At 36.7% G+C, this 21125-nt stretch overlaps 2 protein-coding genes across 7 annotated transcripts; one reads left to right on the top strand and one right to left on the bottom strand.

Moving 5' to 3' along the window:
- Window positions 1-370: 370 nt before the first annotated feature.
- On the bottom strand, window positions 371-3473 carry ICL (isocitrate lyase). Its single transcript, XM_086637254.1, has 3 exons — window positions 3239-3473; window positions 885-2487; window positions 371-807 (listed from the first exon to the last, which is right to left on the bottom strand). Exons 1-3 carry the CDS (start codon window positions 3266-3268, stop codon window positions 710-712), a joined length of 1731 nt encoding a protein of 576 aa, XP_086493380.1. The 5' UTR covers window positions 3269-3473; the 3' UTR covers window positions 371-709.
- Window positions 3474-15435: 11962 nt separating this feature from the next.
- APO4 (APO RNA-binding protein (DUF794)) lies at window positions 15436-20498 on the top strand. Of its 6 annotated transcripts, none has more exons than XM_086637205.1 (5): window positions 15535-15692; window positions 16880-16949; window positions 18086-18112; window positions 18238-18501; window positions 19179-20498. In XM_086637205.1, exons 4-5 carry the CDS (start codon window positions 18245-18247, stop codon window positions 19903-19905), a joined length of 984 nt encoding a protein of 327 aa, XP_086493331.1. In that variant the 5' UTR covers window positions 15535-15692; window positions 16880-16949; window positions 18086-18112; window positions 18238-18244; the 3' UTR covers window positions 19906-20498. The 6 variants fall into 6 exon arrangements, with proteins under 6 accessions (XP_086493328.1, XP_086493331.1, XP_086493332.1 ...); XM_086637206.1 differs by having other exon boundaries at window positions 18086-18134; XM_086637204.1 differs by having other exon boundaries at window positions 18086-18150.
- Window positions 20499-21125: the final 627 nt, after the last annotated feature.

Raw genomic sequence — 21125 nt, 5'->3', positions numbered from 1 at the left:
AGATATCTTTGTAACTTGTTTTGGAAATCATCGCGCCATTGTTCGCTGTGGAGGAGGTCTCATAAAACAAACCATGTAAATCTCTTGTGTTCTGCCTGATTCCTTTACTACTTTTTTGGTTGCTTGCTTTTCCCCGTAACAAATACAACCAGACGAGTTAGACAAAACATAAACATTCTAACTCAGACTTGGGTCAGACCATACAGAGATTCCAATTAAGAATAAACAATCAACACCAAATCTGTGTGTTTGAATGGGATCTGAATTGTTCTTTTATTCTCTGAATTTGTTATGTTCAATGTGTTAACATTTTAAGACATTTAATCGTCCCTTAACTAGTAGTTTAAACAGAAGTTTCCAACACTGAATGAATTAAAAACATAAAAATATAGATTAAGTTTGATAAGAACTAAAACATGACTCAAATTATAGTTTTGGTTTTACATAATACTCTGATAACAACACAAATAAAAACAGATTTAATGCTTGAAATGTAGCTTCCACACAAATAAGCTTCAAAAGAGCTCTAAAATGCCCTAAATCAATAAGCTATAGTTCTAACCTACCCCAATAATCCCTCAAGGAATTATCTTTTATCATAGCTTATTTTATTCTAATAACAATAATAATGTTCCATTGAACTTAATTGATTGATATAAAACTAAAAGTTCATGATCAACTTCGGTGCTCGACTTCCTTGATATAGCTCTTACATCCTCGACTTAGCGTTCACCATTGGACCGCTTCCGGTCATCTCCATGCTTCCGGGTCGTGTCCATGTTTCCTTGAACTGGTCTTCAGTCACACCTGCAAATTATTACATCTAACATTAACAACCATTTACTCTGAAAGTTCGAATGGCAGAAGAGGATGATTAATTTTACCTTTGCCCATGGCAGCTGTAGAAGAGATACCTCCTTGAACAGTCTTAAGAACCCTATCGTAGTAGTTTGCACCAGACCATTTCTGATGAGCCAATGTATCAACTCCATTGCTCCTCTCTTCTCGTTGAATCCTTTCGACATAAGCAAGCATTCCCCTCTTAGCAAAATCCTTAGCGAAAGTATCAACAATAAGTGCATCAGCATGGAACCCAGCAAGAGTGATGAACTGCCAACAAAACCCTAATTTTGCAATCCTTGGAATGAAATCCATCATTTGTTGATCACTCATTCCAGATGCATCCCAATTGAATGAAGGAGAAAGATTGTATGCCAACATAACTTCAGGTTGCACTGATTTCACACCTTCAGCAAACTTAGTACATTCAATCATATCAGGACTTGAAGTTTCCATCCATATGATATCAGCATAATTAGCAAAAGCCCATCCTCGAACAATCGCTGCCATTACAGAACCTTCAAACCTATAAAACCCTTCTCTGGTTCTAGGCAAATCCCAATCCCAAAACAAGTTGTTAATTCCCAACCTCTCCACAATCTCTCGTCCTTGCTCGTTCGAAAGACACTTGTCATAACTCGAATGGTTCATCCATTCATTCAGTTTCCTTCTTTTCTCGTCTTCTCCAACATTCATCTTCTTAATGGCATCGACAACACAAGCAGAAAAGGTTTTCATGTTTGCCATTGATATCCAGTTATCTTCAATAGCTTGAAGTTCAGCTCCTGTTTTTCCATTTTCCATAGCATTAGCAAGAACAGTAGCTAAACTCTTACCTCTCAGATTTGGATTAGTAACACCCAAAATAAACTGATGATCTCTGCTATCGACATTAGTCTGAATCAATGTAGCAGCAACGGCATCAGTTCGAGCAACCAGTACAGTTTCGACACCCATTACATCAAACTGTAACCTAGCTGCGACAAGCCTGTTAATATGTTCACTAACTGAAACAAGAACTTTTCCTGCCATGTGACCACATTTTTTTGTAACAGAAGATTGATCTTCAATATGAACTCCTGCAGCTCCACGTTCGACGAAAAGTTTGCAGAGTTTAACAGTTGCAGTTGCACCACCAAAACCCGTATCACCATCGGCAATAATGGGCTTCAAGTAATCAATAAAAGGAGTTCTTGATCGTTCTTCACGGCTCATGCTCATTCGGGCTTCTCGCTGTTTCCTGTCATGGTATTGTTGAGCAAAAAACAAGTGTTCGACCTTGTTAGGGACGGTATCATAAGGGTAGTCAGCTAGATCAGGGCCGGGTTCATTAGTGGAAGTGTGGGTTGATGAACATTGCCAACCGGAAACGTATATCGAGTCCAAGTGCTTAGCCATCATGGTTACTTGAACAGGGTCAAGGGCACCAAAGGTTCTTGAGGCAGTTCCATTAGCTTGGTGAGTTTTGAGAGTTCTCCATAGCTTCTTAGCTAGCTCGTTTGAACCGTAACTCTGTTGAAGGTTTCCTCGTAGGGATACCACGTCACGAGCAGAGTATGGTCGACGTGTTAGCCTAAATCTCTCAGAGTTCCACCATGCTTGCACATTTGCCACCTCTGCTTCGAACCTACCTTCTTCTTCCATTATCTATAATTCAATAATCAACTCATTTAAAGATGGCTCCAAACAAATTAAAAACTACACAAAATGCAAGTAAAACTAACATATTGGATTCAACTTCTCTTGGAGGCCAAGTGATTTAGTTTCAAAATGATTTTTTCTAGTAGAATTTGAGTCCGACGATAGTGTGACATTACCCTGACCACATACTTGTAGTTCGTTGTTCGGAAACCTTAGTATACACAAATAATACAACCATTTTCTACCATTGTTAATCTAAAAGTATAAGAACTTATTTGCTAATCCAACAAACAAGGCATCTCTCTTTTCTACTCACTTGATCTAAAGATCCTATGTCATCACAAGATTTGATGTGATAAAAATCTCTACATCTAGTTTGTACCTCTTGGAATTTGGATAATTAAGTTTTTTTTCAAATGGCCAATCTGCCTCGAATCCTTGACCTTTAAGGTATCGGTACAACTCCAACCAAGGGTTATTAGGCAAAAGTTAAGTTAAACCATCATCCAAAAAAATTGTAAGTTCTTTTTTTTTTTCAAAAATCTAAAAGTTGCTTCACTCCTAATTGATGTGAATTGACCATTTCTAGAGACCCACAAATTAGAAGTACATGAAAATGTATCAAAAGAAAAGGTTATATTAGATAATATGAAACCCTAGACAGTTAATTGATGCATGCAAACATGGATTGTGCAGAAATTGAAAATGTACAATAACAAAGAGAAAGAGTTGGAGGGATGATAGGGTGAGTACTCACCATAGAAGGAACTGAGAAAGAAGAAGCCATGGCTAAGCTATGAAAATAAGTTTTTCTTTTTCTCTTTACAACAAGTAAGAAAAGTTCATGTAAATGCTAGTCTTCCTCACTTCCAATTTATAACAAACTAAGAGGTAAGAAGACACTGATCATTTATTTATTTATTTATTTATATTTAATACAGTAATTTTTTTAATAAAAAGTAAATAAATCAGTTTAGTTCAAAAATATTATCTTTTTTTTTTGGTTGAAGGATCAAAAATATTACTATCTTGAAACAACAAACTGAAACTTGTCTTATAGAAGTGGCAGTTGTAGGCACGTAGATTATTAACATTACTTTCTTGCTAAAATACGCCTTCAAAAGGATAATGCAAATTGATGACCTCATTATTATTATTATCTAGATTTAGGGTTTGAACTTTGAAGTCCTTATTTATCAATTTGGTGGTTAATGTTGAAGAAAGGAGGAAGTTTGGACATAAATTTGAAGCTTATCTTTATTTGGTAGTTCCAATACTCACCACCTTATTAACAGATTTGATCACTTTTTGGTATTTGTCAGATTGAGTCTTACTCCATATTCAACTATATGGGGCTGCCAAGAGGTGTTGGGATATCTATAACAATTTTATTTATTGGTGTCTTATTTCATAACATTCTTGATAGTATGTCCGGCTATAATCGGGCCAGAGTATGTGTGCTAAATAGTCTAAGAAAGCTATCAAGTCTCGTACTAAAGTATTTGATCCTTTGGTTAGGATTCGACTGAGACTATGTCCCCGTGTAGAATCATTAATCATTTCAGAATATTATGAAGCCAATTATATGGACTTTTGGTTTTAGAAGAATCTATTATACATATATGGGTGCAAACACCAGAGTGTATGAGTTTATTCACATGATTATTTTCATGATCATCTAAGAAGCTACATTAGTAAAGGCAACTTAAAGAATTTTTTTTTCGATAACTGGCGAATTTAAACCTTACTGATTTTAATGGCCTAAAGGCCAACAAAACTACTGGTCTTTATTTAACTACTGTATTTATATCTAAGTTCAATAATCTTGGATTACACTTCCATCGGATCGCATCTGGGAACTCCATACTTCGGAGCAGATGCAATACCAACTGGGTTACTAGGTGTTGGCGCAACATAGAGATCTTAGTTAAGGATTTAGTCCTGTAATATATCAATTGATAGACTATGTATGAAATGTTGAACCTTATGTATGAAACGTTGAACCTTATTTTCACAGGAAGAATTGTATACCTAAATTAACAGATATTATTACTTGGATCTGTTGATGTTTGTTTGTGTTCGCTGGACTCTCGAATTGATTCATCAAACTAAAAATAATAAATTGGTATTATACAATTTTATCGTATACTTGTTCTTGAGCAACAACTCATACACTTGTTCTTATTGACTATATTTTTTCCATCATATGACAGAAATATAGCACTTCAAGTGAAGCTTATTGTGGTTGATTAGATCAGTCGGAAAATAGGTCTATTTTTCCTTCAGAAAATAAATTAGGTCAAATCTTACCGTCTTATAAGAAAATGCTGTACTTGTTCTTTGGGATTATAAGAATTTCTATCTTAAGATGGAAAAAGTGAGTGGAGTAAGAGCATCTCCAATGGGAGCTCTATCCCTCCAAAAAGTACAAATTTTGGAGGGATGGAGCTCCAATCCTTCTCCAATGGTTCTCCAAATCTCCAAAGATTTGAAGAACCATGAATAGTGCTTCTTCAAACATGAAGGGACACTATTCACCTTCTCCATATGAGATGTGACTTTTTATTTGGTCCTTTTGCTTTTATGTGTTTAATTTAAGTCCTTTAAATTATTTTTTTAGTCCTAATTTATTGTATAAGTTCTTACTTATTCATTTTAAGTCCATGCTTTAACTTTTTTTTTTGTACTAATTAAGTTTCATTTCAACATATATTTTAATTAATAAAAATAAAATATATTGTAATTTTATTTTATAAAGATTAACATAACTAAATTTTTATTAATAGAAATAGATAGTACAACTCGAAACTAAGACAAATTAAACTGAAAACTACGACAAATTTTCATTAATAAAAATTTTCATTAATGCGGAGATGGATCCGGAAATGGAGACTTACCTCCATATTCATGAAGAAGTTTAAGTTTAAGTAGTGCAATGTATGGTAATTTTTTTAGACTACTTTTAGTTTAATTTTCTTTTCATGCAAATTTTTTTGCATTTTTTCTAATATATTAGTGATTTTTAATATAATTATTATGTCTTTTTTAATTTACTATGTATGTAAATGTGTTTTTGTTTAAATGTTAGATTAAAATAATGTAGTAAATGTTTTGGAGGAGTGGATAGAGTTGGAACCATTGGAGAGCCCCTCTAAAAGTGGGCCCCAAATTTGGAGAAGATGCTCATTTGGATGGGCATTTGGAGAAGAACCATTGGAGATGCTCTAACAAAACCTAAAAAAACATAGGTTTGATTCGAGTATTAATTGTTCTAATTAAACTGCATGTTTTTTTGTATTGACTACTATAGTTATTATAAAGACATTGGCACATCAATACAATGTGATAAACACGATAACTATCGAATTTTAACTCTTACATAAACACACATAAAATTTAACTAAACTACTGTTCATAAAATCGCATTACTGTAGTAGAGTTAAATTCAAAATCTATTCATTTAACAAAAAAAAAAAAAATTCAAAATCTATTCATAAGACCTAGACTCAACTTCAACCTAAACTTCAAATAGAAAAAGTAATTTTGAGAGAGTTAATAGTTATCTTCAAAATAATAAGAGGAATTACAGACTTATCTTAAAATCTTATCTTGAAATGGTTTTGGAAATATTGGATGCCAGTATTTTGTATTCTTATTTCCAGTTGTGGTTGTTAGAGGAGTGACGATTGAAACCGTTACAAGAATTTGTATTCCCAAGAATTTAGACGAGAAGATAAACCCAAGAAAAGATAGAAATCCCTCGTTCTTATTGATCTTCTTCTCCTTGATCTCTTTATCTAGTCTTTTCAAATTTCGAGACTTCCATTTTACTGATTGATCTGAGTAGTGATGCAATTCAGTGCCTGACGTACTGACAAAGTGATCATTATCTTTTCCTCATCTTTTTGCATGGGATGGAGGAAGAATTACAGATTTTTGTTTTCTTTGGGCCGATGACAAGGATGTCACATAGTTATATTATAATATAATGGGAGGGGCTAAAGGCGCCGAGCATTATGAGTTCTAGAATGAGAAGATCACAAATATGGCCCAACTAAAGTAGTTTTAGGTTATGATTTCATCACCATGGATGTTTAACATCAAGAGGGAAAGACGAAATAATTTTCCCTCAATCTTTGTTCCGTGGCGGAGCGATTTTCGCTTTGGTGGTGGTGTCGCCTAGATTTTGGTTTTCTTTCTCTCTCTCCCGTCTCTATCAAGTTAAACCCTCGCCAGATCTGGCGAGGGTTTCTTCTATTTCTCCCTCTATCTCTCTCTTTTACTGTTAATATGTTTTGTTGTGGTGCGATTTGATAATGGAAAAATCTGGTTGTGGTGGGGCGGTTACTGGTGGCGTTGAGTTTTGGATGGTGGTGTTAAGTGATTAAAGTGGCGGTGGTGTGATTGGTTTCTATGGTAAGATATGGTGGTATTTCGGGATGGTGGTGTTGGTGGCGTGGGTTCTGTCGGGGGTGTTTAGTGATGTTGTCATGGTGGTGGTGTGGTGGTGGAGAAGAGGGTTGTGGTGAATGGTGGTGGTGGGGTAGTGGACGGATCTGGTTGTTGTGGGGAGATTAGTGGTGGTGCTGGGGTTCGGATTGGTGGTGGTTTGGGGTGATGGTGGAGATCAGATCTGGTGGGGGTTAGTGGTGGTGGTATGGTGCAGGTGGCGTGAAGCAAAGAATAATATGGATGTAGTTACTGGTGATGGTGGTGGTGGTGCGGTGGTGGAGAAGAGGGTTGTGATTATGGTGGTGGTGGTGGGTTTAGTAGTGTGTATGGTGGTGTTTATGGTGGTGGTTGGTCTGTGGTGTGTAGCAATGGTGGTGTTTCCGGTGGTGTGTACCGAGGCGGTGGTGGTGATGCGGAGAAAGGTAGAAGGGAGAGGGTATTTTTTCACTATATTTAGTACAATTAAATTGGCGGTTCTTCAGTGGTGGCAACGACTTCCTGGTAATGGCGGCGGTGGCTCAATCGGCTGGGGTATTTTAGTCTTGTTTTTTTGGTGACCTTGAGGGTCTTTTCATCTTTGATATGTAGGATCTTTTTATCTTTCTTCTTTTCGCCAGTATCTAGCCAATTTCTCTCACCTCATGAGGTACTTTACATCCGAAGTTCTGAGAATTTACTTATGTAATTCTCATGTCACTGAACTGAGAGAAATAAGAATTATACCATGTAAATTTGTGATTGTATTGCTTATGAATGAAATATGGTTTCGCGAGGTTTCAAAAAAAAAAGAGAAAGACTAAATCCAGTTTGATCTTGATCTTTTTGGGGTTTCATTTGAGATCTCATACTGTCATCCTCTGTTTAAATTTGAGGGGTATCTGATCTTGATTTTTCTAATTGATTTGTTATCCAATTTCGTTCATTCGGAAACAATGGTGAGTCATGATTTCAAATGGCTTAACGGTGTGTTGAATGAAGAAATCATGAGTTTATAGTGATGATTTAAAAATTGATCATCAATTGACTATGGTGAATAAGTCAAGTAAGACCAAAAGCTCAGCGGGGTTAACCCACATCAAATCAACAGGAGGTTGAATCCGAAGGAGGTCTGCTACTCAAACCCAAACTTGGGGAGTCTGTATGATCGTCTTAGGCACGTAAGCCCTACCCTAACTCAATAGGGTTGCCCTTTGATTTAAGAGAAGACTAGGGGGTCATCAACGTAAGTGGGCCCAATACCTCAATCCCGAAACAAGGGGAGATAGAAGGCGGCTAATGCTTACCAACTGAATCCTAAATTTTATCAAAGATCCCAATGGATGATGATCTTAAGTATTTATTAAACTTGGATTCAAAAGTCTTTCAAGGAGGAAACATCTCCTAAGAAATCTACAAACACGGAAGCATAATATATCAAAATCCTTGAACAAAGGAACTCCTAAATACCGAAGATACGAGATTAATCCAAAAGAGGAACCCTAACATCTTCAGACTACAAAATAGTAGTTTCAATCTCACACGGTGGATCTCAACCGTCTGTCTACAGTCGGTCAAAGTAACCTATAAAAGGTAATCAACTTGGTTTGAAGGAGCTATGGGCGTAATGAACGAACGAACTCTCTCAATCAAATGAGAAGTCTCTGAGGATTCACTCAATATTCATTAGTTTAACTGAAAGGAGAATCTAACTGTCTTCAGTGCCAGGGAGGTTTTCGAGTTTTTTTGCAGGTCTCGCCCCCATATCGAGAGGAGTAAAAGTGGGATTCAACGTAGCACTCACATCATTCTGACTGATACTAGAAGGACAAATTTTGACATCAACAAATTGACGCTAAAGGAAGGAAGCCTAACTCCGACAACATCACCATCATTCGGTAACCAGAATCTCAACTCGATTCCTCAAGGAATCAAACCTTGCGTTAATTTGAAACCACTCTGAAAAACCGCAATGCCTTCGAAAAAGAATCCAGAAAATACCTTGTGTACATGGAGATTGATGCCGATGAAGCACCAAAGGAAGACTTCCGATGCGGAGACTTCCGTAATGTAGAATAGATGCAATACCAACTAGATTACCAGTTATTGACGCAACAAGAGATCTTAGTTAAGGATTTAGTCCTGTAATATGTCAATTGATAGATTATGAAGTGTTTGAACCTTATTTTCATAGGAAGAATGAATTGTATACTTAAACTAATAGAGATTATTACTTGGATCTGTCGATCTTTGTTTGTGTTAGCTGAACAAAAAACAATATAATTTTACCATATACTTGTTCATGAGCAACAACTCATATACTCGTTCTTATTGACTACTTTTTTTCTATCATATCCGAGAAATATAGCACTCCAAGTGAAGCTTATTGTGGTTGATTAGTACAGTCGGGAATTAGGTCAAAACTCATTTTGTAAAATAAACTAGGTCAGACCTTATCGTTTTTTAAAAAAGATGTTGTACATGTTCTTTGAGATTATAAGAATTTCTATCTCGGGATGGATAAAAATGGAGTTGCAAAACCTAAAATGTATAGCTATTAATTATTCTAACTAAACTACATTTTTTTTATATTGATTACGGTATTTATTATACAGACATTGATATAATGATACGTTGTGATAAAATGATAACTGTCGAATTTTAACTCTGAACAAAAAAACCGAAAACTTAACTAAACTACTGCACAAAACTGCATCAGGACAGTACAGTTAAATTCAAAATTTATTCATAAGACCTAGACTCAACTTCAACCTAAACTTCAAATAGAAAAAGTAATTTTGAGAGAGTTAATAGTTATCTTCAAAACAATAAGAGGAATTACAGACTTATCTTAAAATCTTATCTTGAAATGGTTTTGGAAATATTGGATGCCAGTATTTTGTATTCTTATTTCCATTCGTGGTTGTTAGAGGAGTGACGATTGAAACCGTTACAAGAATTTGTATTCCCAAGAATTTAGACGAGAAGATAAACCCAAGAAAAGATAGAAATCCCTCGTTCTTATTGATCTTCTTCTCCTTGATCTCTTTATCTAGTCTTTTCAAATTTCGAGACTTCCATTTTACTGATTGATCTGAGTAGTGATGCAATTCAGTGCCTGACGTACTGACAAAGTCATCATTATCTTTTCCTCATCTTTTTGCATGGGATGGAGGAAGAATTACAGATTTTTGTTTTCTTTGGGCCGATGACAAGGATGTCACATAGTTATATTATAATATAATGGGAGGGGCTAAAGGCGCCGAGCATTATGAGTTCTAGAATGAGAAGATCACAAATATGGCCCAACTAAAGTAGTTTTAGGTTATGATTTCATCACCATGGATGTTTAACATCAAGAGGGAAAGACTAAATAATTTTCCCTCAATCTTTGTTCCTTGGCGGAGCGATTTTCGCTTTGGTGGTGGTGTCACCTAGATTTTGGTTCTCTTTCTCTCTTTCTCTCTTTCTCTCTTTCTCTCTTTCCCGTCTCTGTCAAGTTAAACCCTCGCCAGATGTGGCGAGGGTTTCTTCTATTTCTCCCTATATCTCTCTCTTTTACTGTTAATATGTTTTGTTGTGGTGCGATTTGATAATGTAAAAATCTGGTTGTGGTGAGGTGGTTACTGGTGGCGTTGAGTTTTGGATGGTGGTGTCCAGTGATTAAAGTGGCGGTGGTGGTGGTGCGATTGGTTTCTATGGTAAGATATGGTGGTATTTCGGGATGGTGGTGTTGGTGGCGTGGGTTCTGTCGGGGTGTTTAGTGATGTTGTCATGGTTTTTGGTGTGGTGGTGGAGAAGAGGGTTGTGGTGAATGGTGGTGGTGGTGGGTTTGGTGGTGGGGTAGTGGACGGATCTGGTTGTTGTGGGGAGATTAGTGGTCGTGTTGGGGTTCGGATTGGTGGTGGTTTGGGGTGATGGTGGAGATCAGATGTGGTGGGGGTTAGTGGTGGTGGTATGGTGCAGGTGGCGTGAAGCAAGGAATAATATGGATGTGGTTACTGGTGATGGTGGTGGTGGTGGTGCGGTGGTGGAGAAGAGGGTTGTGATTATGGTGGTGGTGGTGGGTTTAGTGGTGTTAATGGTGGTGGTTGGTCTGTGGTGTGTAGCAATGGTGGTGTTTCCGGTGGTGTGTACCGAGGCGGTGGTGGTGGTGCGGAGAAAGGTAGAAGAGAGAGGGTATTTTTTCACTATATTTAGTACAATTAGATTGGCGGTTCTTCAGTGGTGTCAACGACTTCCTGGTAATGGCGGCGGTGGCTCAATCAGCTGGGGTATTTTAGTCTTGTTTTTTTGGTGACCTTGAGGGTCTTTTCATCTTTGATATGTAGGATCTTTTTATCTTTTATCTTTCTTCTTTTCGTCAGTATCTAGTCAATTTCTCTCACCTCATGAGGTACTTTATATCCGAAGTTCTGAGAATTTACTTATGTAATTCTCATGTCACTGAACCGAGAGAAATAAGAATTATACCATGTAAATTTGTGATTCTATCGCTTATGAATGAAATATGGTTTCGCGTGGTTTCAAAAAAAAAGAAGAGAAAGACTAAATCCAGTTTGATCTTGATCGTTTTGGGGTTTCGTTTGAGATCTCATACTGTCATCCTATGTTTAAATTTGAGGGGTATCTGATCTTGATTTTTCTAATTGATTTGTTATCCAATTTCGTTCATTCGGAAACAATGGTGAGTCATGATTTTAAATGGCTTAACGGTGTTTTGGATGAAGAAATCATGAGTTTACAGTGATGATTTAAAAATTGATCACCAATTGACTGTGGTGAATAAGTCAAGTAAGACCAAAAGCTTAGCGGGGTTAACTCACATCAAATCAACAGGAGGTTGAATCCGAAGGAGGTCTGCTACTCAAGCCCAAACTTGGGGAATCGGTATGATCGTCTTAGGCACGTAATCCCTACCTTAACTCAATAGGGTTGCCCTTTGATTTAAGAGAAGACTAGGGGGTCATCAACGTAAGTGGGCCCAATACCTCAATCCCGAAACACGGGGAGATAGAAGCGCGCCTAATGTTTACCGACTTAATCCCAAATTTGATCAAAGATCCCAATGGATGATGATCTTAAGTATTTATTAAACTTGGGTTCAAGAGTCTTTCAAGGAGGAAACATCTCCTAAGAAATCTACAAACGCGGAAGCATAATATATCAAAATCCTTGAACAAGGGAACTCCTAAATATCGAAGATACGAGATTAATCCAAAAGAAGAACCCTAACATCTTCAGACTACAAAATAGTAGTTTCAATCTCACACGGTGGATCTCAACCGTCTGTCTACAGTCGGTCAAAGCAGCCTATAAAAGGTAATCAACTTGGTTTGAAGGAGCCATGGACGTAACGAGCGAACGAACTCTCTCAATCAAATGAAAAGTCTTTGAGGATTCACTCAATATTCATTAGTTTAACTGAAAGGGGAATCTAACTGTCTTCAGTGCTAGGGAGGTTTTCGAGTTCTTTGCAGGTCTCGCCCCCATATCGAGAGGAGTAAAAGTGGGATTCAACGTAGCACTCACATCATTCTGACTGATACTAGAAGGACAAATTTTGACATCAACGAATTGACGCTAAAGGAAGGAAGCCTCACTCCGACAACATCACCATTATTCGGTAACCAGAATCTCAACTCGATTCTTCAAGGAATCAAACCTTGCGTTAATTTTAAACCACTCTGAAAAACCGCAATGCCTTCGAAAAAGAATCCAGAAAATACCTTGTGTTACATGGAGATTGATGCCGATGAAGCACCAAAGAAAGACTTTCGATGCGGAGACATACCGGAACCCCAAAGATAGGCAAAGTTAACCCCTGCCAAAAAAGCAGACATAACCACCAACATAACCCTTTCGGTCCAGATTGGAGATTCCCCGTCAGAAACCACTTATATTGGCAGCAAACTAGCCGAAAAAGAGAAGGCGAAGCTGAGCGAGTTCCTAAAGGAACATCAACACATTTTTGCCTTATATTGGCACCATGTTGACACACTAGTCAGAATTATTTGAAATGTTCAAACAATTCCATAACGAAGTAGATAATCAACCTGGTTAGAAAATAAAGGGCATCTAATAAGATCCAGGTGGTGAATATTTGATTTAACACTTTGATGACCATCTCAGGAGTTGTGTAACAATGTCATAACTTACTCCAGCTGGAACATCTCAAATAAATGATGTGTCAGGCATGAGAAACAGAACATTGTTGGACATAGTTTGATCCATGATGAGTCGAGTTGGTCTTCAAACACTTTTACATAAAATTTCTAGAAATGTACACCCAACCCCTGGAGGTCCCAAGTTCAATTTCTAGCAGAGGTGAAATCCACGATATACTGAACTTGGGTTATGAAGGTAACAAAAAATAGTTTAGCTTGGCTTTAGGCCCGCAGTTTAGTTGGGTTATAAGGGTTTAAATTTGACTATTGTGTTTATCACATCTTATTGATGTATCAATGTCATTGTAATGATAATCGAAGTCAATTTAAAAATAATAAATAAATAGAATGATATTATAATAATATAGTAATATACTAATAATAATAATAATAATAGTATAATTATTCTTCAATTATAATACTGTTATATTATTATTAAGCTAATTATAACGATAATAAAAATTACTATTTACTTTTATTGGCTTCCTTACTAGAATGTGTACAAGTGTCTTCCATATTTTCGAAGACATTATCTTTCCAAACTCTCCTCATTTACACTAAAATGACTACAAATTTCCATAAAACTAATTTTTCTTGAAATGCCCATGTTCGTGTCCCAAACCAATAACAGAGACATTTGGAAATATTTGAAATGTTTTAAACTGAATATCACAGATATTGGGAGACATTTAAAGTGTCTCAAATAAATAACACATACATTTTAGGATATTAATTTGAAGCGTCTGAAATGAATAACATGGTCATTTTGAGATGTTTGAAATGTCCCAAACGAATAATACATAAGACATTTCAAATGTCTCCAACCAACAACACGCACACCTACGGATGGGAAACGGTTCAGGAACCCGCGGCCCGACCCTGACTGTCTGAACTGCGAATGTCTGAGGACCAAAAAAAAGCTAGGCTTGGGCTTACCCAACCCGAAGTTTCGGGGTACAACAGTCGGGACTCAGGCATAGCCCTTCACCCAACGTCCGACACAGAAAACCCAACAAATATATGCCCGCGATCGCGACCCGATAGCCGATCTGATTTTTCATCGTCCCTCTTAACTTTTAGAGTGCCCCTCACCGCCAGTTTTAAAGTGCCCCTCACCGTCAGATTTGGGGTTAGGTCAGAAGCCATATATAAACTTATTTTGAGACAAAACCTATGTTACATCTCTGATTTTTTAGAGTTTAAGAGTGAAAGAAAGAGAGAGAGAAAGAGTATTTAGAGAGAGAAATAAGATCAAAGAAGCATTCTAAAAGAGATAAAGAAGATCAAAGAAGTATTCTAGAAAGAGAAAGAAGATCAAAGAAGAAGCATTCCAGAGAGAAAGAAGATCAAAGAAGAAGCATTCCAGAGAAAAAGATATTAAAACTACTTCGACTTCTTTTGCTTTCTCTTATTCTTGTAGTTTCACCTCTTTTTAATTTCTATTTTATCTTGTACTTCATCAGGATGTAAGTTATATTTTATACTCTGTTTTACATGATGATTAATTTTAATCTTTAAATATTTAAGATTTTTATGGTGTAACCATGGTTGTATTTTTTTAAAAAAATTAGAAAAACTTTTTGATGTATTCTTTTCTATATTTTTGTGGTGTACTTTTTTTAGGGTAATTTTTGTCTTATTTTGTAACTGAAATTCAATTTATTTTTGTAATTTAGGTTTTTCTTACTCGTGTAGACTGCAGCCCGAGCGAGCTCGCAGACGAAAACGGGCGCAGACACTCTTTTGTATACTTTTGTGGTGTACTTTTTTTGTTGTAATTTTTGTCTTACTTTGTAACTGAAATTCAATTTAATTTTTTAATTAAGTTTTTCTTACTCGTGTAGACTGCAACACGACCGCCCGCGTCCGCCAAAGTCCGAGCGGGCTCGCGGACGAAAACGGGTGTAGACACTCTGAGTGTCAAATTAGTCCGTTCCGAAGTGTCCACTAGATCCTAACAAACAACCAAGCTTCGAGCCCAACTGGACCGAGACAGTGACAGAGTTGCCCGAGTCCGACCGGCCCACTAGATTCCCACCCCTCCGCACTCCTGAACCACTACACATTTGCCCCCTTATTCTTTTATGAAATTCTCCAGTAATAAGTTCATCCCCGAAGGGAAGACCCTAGACCGTCGACAAAGAGATAACACCTTTCCACTTGCAGGAGGAATCTTTCCAATCTCTCAATTCGACCTAGAAGAGAGTCTTCTTTCTATCACACTTCAAGAGGTGCGAGCAAAAATACCGTTTTTTATTTAACATTCGTAGAATTACTGAAATCCCCACCGTTTGATAATGGTTTGACATAAATCCCCACCTTTTTTTTCTAATAATTACATTTTCCCCCAGCTTCGGTTAGATTTAACAGAAAAGCAGAAGACACCAAAAACTGGGGGCGCCTTTAACAGAGCGTAGGGGCGTTTATAACATAAATCCTTCTTCCCCCATCTATGACTGTTGAACAGATGCCCAAATCGCACTCGAAATCCCCAAATTTCATCCGAAATCGAAGAAGAATCAAATCGAACTAGGGTTTCATTCGAACTAAACGCCCCTGCATTCGATCTGTGCACCAACTCTCTCTCGTCTACATTGGTGTTGACATCTTCACCTGGTAACTGTCTCTCTCTCACTCTCTATACGGTTTCAAACTCTTCTTTTACTCTTCTTCTTTCTCAATGAATTTTGTCAAAACCTATATTCGAAACAATCCTTAAACAAAAATTCCACCTTAAAACCCACTATGAATCTTTCACTTGTAGATACCCATTTACAAAAATGTGGAAACTTGAAACAATTTAATCAAATTTTCTTACACATTTGCCGCAAGTCGACTTATCAATTTCACTTCAGATTCTCACTTCATTCATCTCAACTACTCATTCTCCATCTTAAATCAAATTGAATGCCCAAATGGGTTTACTTGGATTAGAATATTGAAAGCATATTTGAATAGAAATTATCCTCAATTTACTATTTTCTTATACAAATTGATGCTAGAAAAGAACTTTGAACCTGATAATTACACTAACCCAAGTTTAATTCAAGCTTGTTCTGTTAGATTGTCTGTAAAAGAAGGAAAACGAATTCATAGTCATGTTTTGAAAACGGGTTTTCCTTTAGATGTTCATGTTATAAATACTTTGGTTACTATTATGGTGTTTGTGGGGATATGAGAGATGCACGGAAACTGTTCGATGAAAGTCCTGTAAAAGATTCAGTATCATGGAATTCGATTTTTGCTGCTTATGTTAAAATTGGAAATGTAGAAGAAGCAATCCTAGTTTCTAATGAATTATGGTTCTACAAATTAGAAATTAGGAATTTGGGGTGCTAGAAATTAGGAATTTGGGGTCTCGAACAGCTTATATGTATAAATTTTCATTTTGGTAATTTCTCTCAATAGTGATTCTTCTTAGTTATCATTTGTATTCCTGATCAAATTAGAATAACTACTGCTTTTTGTTGATTAATTTGGCTTCATTTAGCTATGGAGTTTTTGCTTATATGTATAGATCGTATTAGCTTCGGACTTGTTTGCCCTTTTAAGCTTAGTCATCTTCTGTTGAATTGACCTCCTGAAAATGGTTTTAAAAGAAAAAGAAGTGCTCATTATTGTTTCCATGGTGTAATTTCTCTGAGAAAATTCTTATGAGAGATGTAAAGTCAGTCAAAACCCCTCTCTCTCTGCTTCCTTGACGTTATACCTATAAAGTAACTTGATTTATTTTAAGTTTTATAGTAGTTGTGTGGTTGAAAGATAATGCTAATATGTAGATGTTCATATTTTTTTCCTGACAGAGAAGTACACCAAATGAAGAATTATAAGTTACCTTCTTATCATTAACGTTCGACACTTCGACAAAAAGAAGTAAGCTTTTCTTCTCTCTTTCTCTTGATAGATAGATTTTGTTTTGTTCATTCATTTATGGGGCTCAATAACAAAGTTAGGATAGACTGAGTTCACAAGTTACGACTGGTTTGTCAAGTTTATTTCTGTACTTTGAATGAAGAGGTTTGAACAGTGGGAAACATCATTGAGGTGATTAGATTGCTCTATGTTTGTTATTGCCTTAAGTGGAACATATTGGATTCCCCATTCCTATCTAGCATTTTGTTAGTTGGTGAATGTTAGTTAATCACAACTGGTAGGCCAAATGAAGGCATGCTGCCGATCTTTGTTACTAAAAATGGATTGATCTTGATTTTTGGGGACCGAACTCGAAAATGAACAACAGACACAAGTTGGTGTTCTGATTCCTTCTGCATTTTGAAATTTGAGTTCGAAAATAAAATATATGTATACGAGATACATGATTCAAAAGGTATTGTATTCACTAAATAATTGGCTCTAGATTATGTAACCCGCGTACTAAATGTGTTGTAAATAGAATTTTAATTTCAGATAACTTCGAGTCAGCCCACTTAAAATACTACTTCCCTTGGTTGGAGATATGTGTTGGTGTAATCCCACATTTGTTGCGGGAGGGGGTGGTGGTCTTTTTATACGCGTGAGGGAAAGCCTACCTCTTTAGCTAGCTTTTTGGGTGAGGTAGGTCCAAAACCACTTGAGGGTCATAGAAAGTTAGAAACATTATAAACCACATCCTTTGGAACTTTACTTTTTCCACATGTAGCTTTGAAACAAATCAGCTTTTAAACATAGCCCTGGTTTTACCAAAGTCTTTCAGGTCCCAACGGGAGGATAGTCTTTCACGACCCAATGTTGTGAAGGGAAAGATTGTTGGAGTAATACGACATTGGTTGTGGAGGGGTGTTGGTCACTTTGTTAGTGAGGGAAAAACCTCACCTCTTGAGCTAACCTTTGGGGCGAGAGAGGTCCCAAGACCAGGGCAAGGAAGGCCAAGACGACACCTTTATACGTGTTTGCTGAATTAGTCAAAAACTTTTGATTTAACAAAAACAAAGAGATGATTATCCTTGTTGATTTAATGCAAATGGATTTTCCTTTTGAAGGTTTTAGTAATAATGCACTTTTACGTGCAGATATCTGACTTAAAAGGTTAATCACAAGTAAGAACGAAGAAGCAAATAGGTTTTGTGAAAATACTGTAAAAATCTCCTCTATTGTTCGATTTAATAGTTGTTACATATTTCCTTGTCCGATTTCTCTTTAACTTTAACATACTTTGATGCAGTATTTCCATGGCATTGAGGCAGAAATTAAGGCAAATTCGTACTTCACAAGATTTAAGTTGTTATTTAACGGGATGTAGATATTATAGTGGGAAGATGGACTGGCAAAAGCTTAGGCCTATGATTCTTAAAAGAATACAGAGTAGGGAGAAAGATTATCCAGTGAAGGGTATGATTCCTGTTGCTAATGATGTTATTAAAGCTAGAGCTTTTCTCTATGAAGGTGTTTCAACTCTTCTCAAATATGTTCCCATGAAGGCCTGCAAGTAAGTTAGAAAACCTACGTTATCCATATTCATTGCTAGAACTCTTAAATGTTATACACAATGTCAGTGTTTTGTGCATCTGGTAATTGGCATGTTCATCAAATTTTACACAAGTTTTGTAAATCAAGCGTGAAAAATTCAAAGAAAGTAAATTATTGTAATTGAAATTTGGTTTGGAGGAAGAGTGCAGTTTTTTCATGGATTAGATAGCCACCTCCGAGCGTCTTTAACCGTGAATGCATACACTTTGAGGTTTAAGATCTAATTGTTTCCAGTTTTAACCATAGTTTTAGATTAACCAATTTTTACGCGATTGTAACGTTTCCAAAATGGTTAGACGTCAAAAAAGCAACATATGAGTCAGGGATGAATGAGATTCCCTTGTAGTGGTGAATTTTAGCTTCTGAATGCTTATCCAGGAACTGGGAATTATTTTGTATTTCGTTTTTTGATTTTTCTTGTGGTAACTGAAGTCATACACTCCTATACTCAAATAACTGGTGGATTACTCGGAAATCTGTTATAGCCATAGCTTCAGCCAAGTTTACAGAACTTGGGTCTACTTCTGCCTTTTCTTTTTTCTTCTTTTTTTCCCCTCCATGTCATGTTTTATTTCTTCATTTTTGCCCGACTTCCCTCACTTTTCTGCCCCGTTCGCATATGGAACATCCTCGCAGGTTCTGCCCAGAAGTATATATTGGTGAAGAAGGACATCTAATTGAGACATGCTATGGATACAAGCGGCGTTCCAAGAACCAGGTTCATAAATGGGTTGACGGCGACCTGAACGATATTCTTGTTCCTGTTGAGGCTTTCCATGCCCATATGTTTGAAGACATCATCAAACACGACCAGAGATTCGATTTTGATCGAATCCCTGCCGTACTTGAACTCTGCTCTCAGGCAGGAGCCAATATCTTCGACGTTAATCTCCACTCCAACAACTTGAGATCAGAAATCGGCAACGGTAACGAAAATGGTGATACTACTATGCCTTTATTGCCAGACGAGTTGAAGTGTCTGGCAGATAGAACTTTGAATTCATGGGAGCGATTAAGATCAGGTGTAGAGAGGTTATTGTTAGTTTATCCGGCTAAAGTATGCAAATACTGTTCTGAAGTTCATGTTGGACTATCGGGCCACAAGGCTAGGCTTTGTGGGGTATTCAAATATGAAACTTGGCGAGGAGCCCATTTCTGGAAAAAGGCAAGTGTAGATGATTTGGTGCCTCCGGTGATTGTATGGAGGAGACGAAATCAAGATCCACCGATTTTATTAGATAATGGTCGGTGTTTTTACGGACACGCTCCAGCAGTTGTTGAGCTCTGCTTGAAGGCAGGAGCAACAGTGCCGTCAAAGTATTTTTGTATGATGAAAGTACATGGTTTAGGACCACCCATTTAATCCAGAAAATGACGTCTTGGTTGCACCAAATTATCATCTTTTTTAGACGATTCAATTCGAAGCACCTCTGATGGAGTCTTTCTCTTTCAAGTAAAAGGGAAATTTGATTCTTGATATTGACTTTGATAATTTATTGGAGTCTTTTGCACCAGATTATGGTCTTCTCAAGATGATTCAATTGGAAGCACCCCAGATGGAGTTTTATGATTTCTCTGGTAAGTTTCTGTAACTTCTCGGGGTCTTTTGCTTTCAAGTATAAGGGGAACCCGAGTCTTTATATTTACTTTGCTGGGCGAATATCAACACTGTAGTTGCACACACATTCTTCCAAATTGGCGTGAACTATGCACCAAATGGCCGATGTTCGCCCCTCTCTCTCACTCTCTCAAAATTTTACATTCTCCATCATTTCGGTTGAGAAAAATATCGTAACATTCCAACATCGTTTGAAAAATACTGTAGAAGTACAATAAGCCGAGAGGCTGAATAATCCATCTTTTCTCTGTTAATGTAGATAACTGAGGAGGAACTCATAAATTATAGATAAATTTGTGCTAATTTTATCACGTCATAATGGAAATTGGGTGATAATACATGTGTCTGGGACTATAAATGTTTAATTTGCCTTCTTTAAATCAAGGGACATATCTGAAAACAAGAGTTTCAATTGAAATGATTCTCGAAAAAGGCTTCCATTATATGTCAATCTTGGGAGAAAATTGACTTTGAAGTGAGAGAACAAGGTATTAGGTCTTACAAAGTTGAGAATTCATATGAGGTTGTTTCTCACTGTAAATGTGGTTTCTTAGAATTGAAATTGAATTATGATTTAAATGAGTCCATTCTTGTTTAGGACTGAATTGTTTAGGGAAGTCAGCATTATGATTTGTAGTCAGATTACTTAAAGACAGTGGGTTGATAGGCTAAAGAGAATCAATTCTTTCCTCATGTAATCGTGTGGCTTCAAGGTCGACACAACCAGTAGGTTTACTTTTACCGGCTCAAGTCCAAATTTCATGCTAATAACATTGTCATGTCAATCCACTTGGTTATGTGAGAAAATTTAGATTTTTAGACAGGATGTGAGCATAAGAAAAAAAACATTGAATATTTCATAATTGTTATTTATGTCAAAATACTTCAAAAGATTGAATTTCTCTTGCTTAGGTTTTGTTTTTTAGATTGTTTTGACCTAATTGATATGATTTTTTTGAAATTAA

Source organism: Eschscholzia californica, unplaced genomic scaffold, assembly GCF_041429995.1.
Source record: "Eschscholzia californica isolate CP2 unplaced genomic scaffold, dmEscCali1.0.p SCAF_4, whole genome shotgun sequence".
In the NCBI taxonomy this organism is placed as follows: Eukaryota; Viridiplantae; Streptophyta; class Magnoliopsida; order Ranunculales; family Papaveraceae; genus Eschscholzia; species Eschscholzia californica.
The sequence above is the reverse complement of the archived record's forward strand: the minus strand, read 5'-3'. Positions and strand labels throughout refer to the sequence as shown.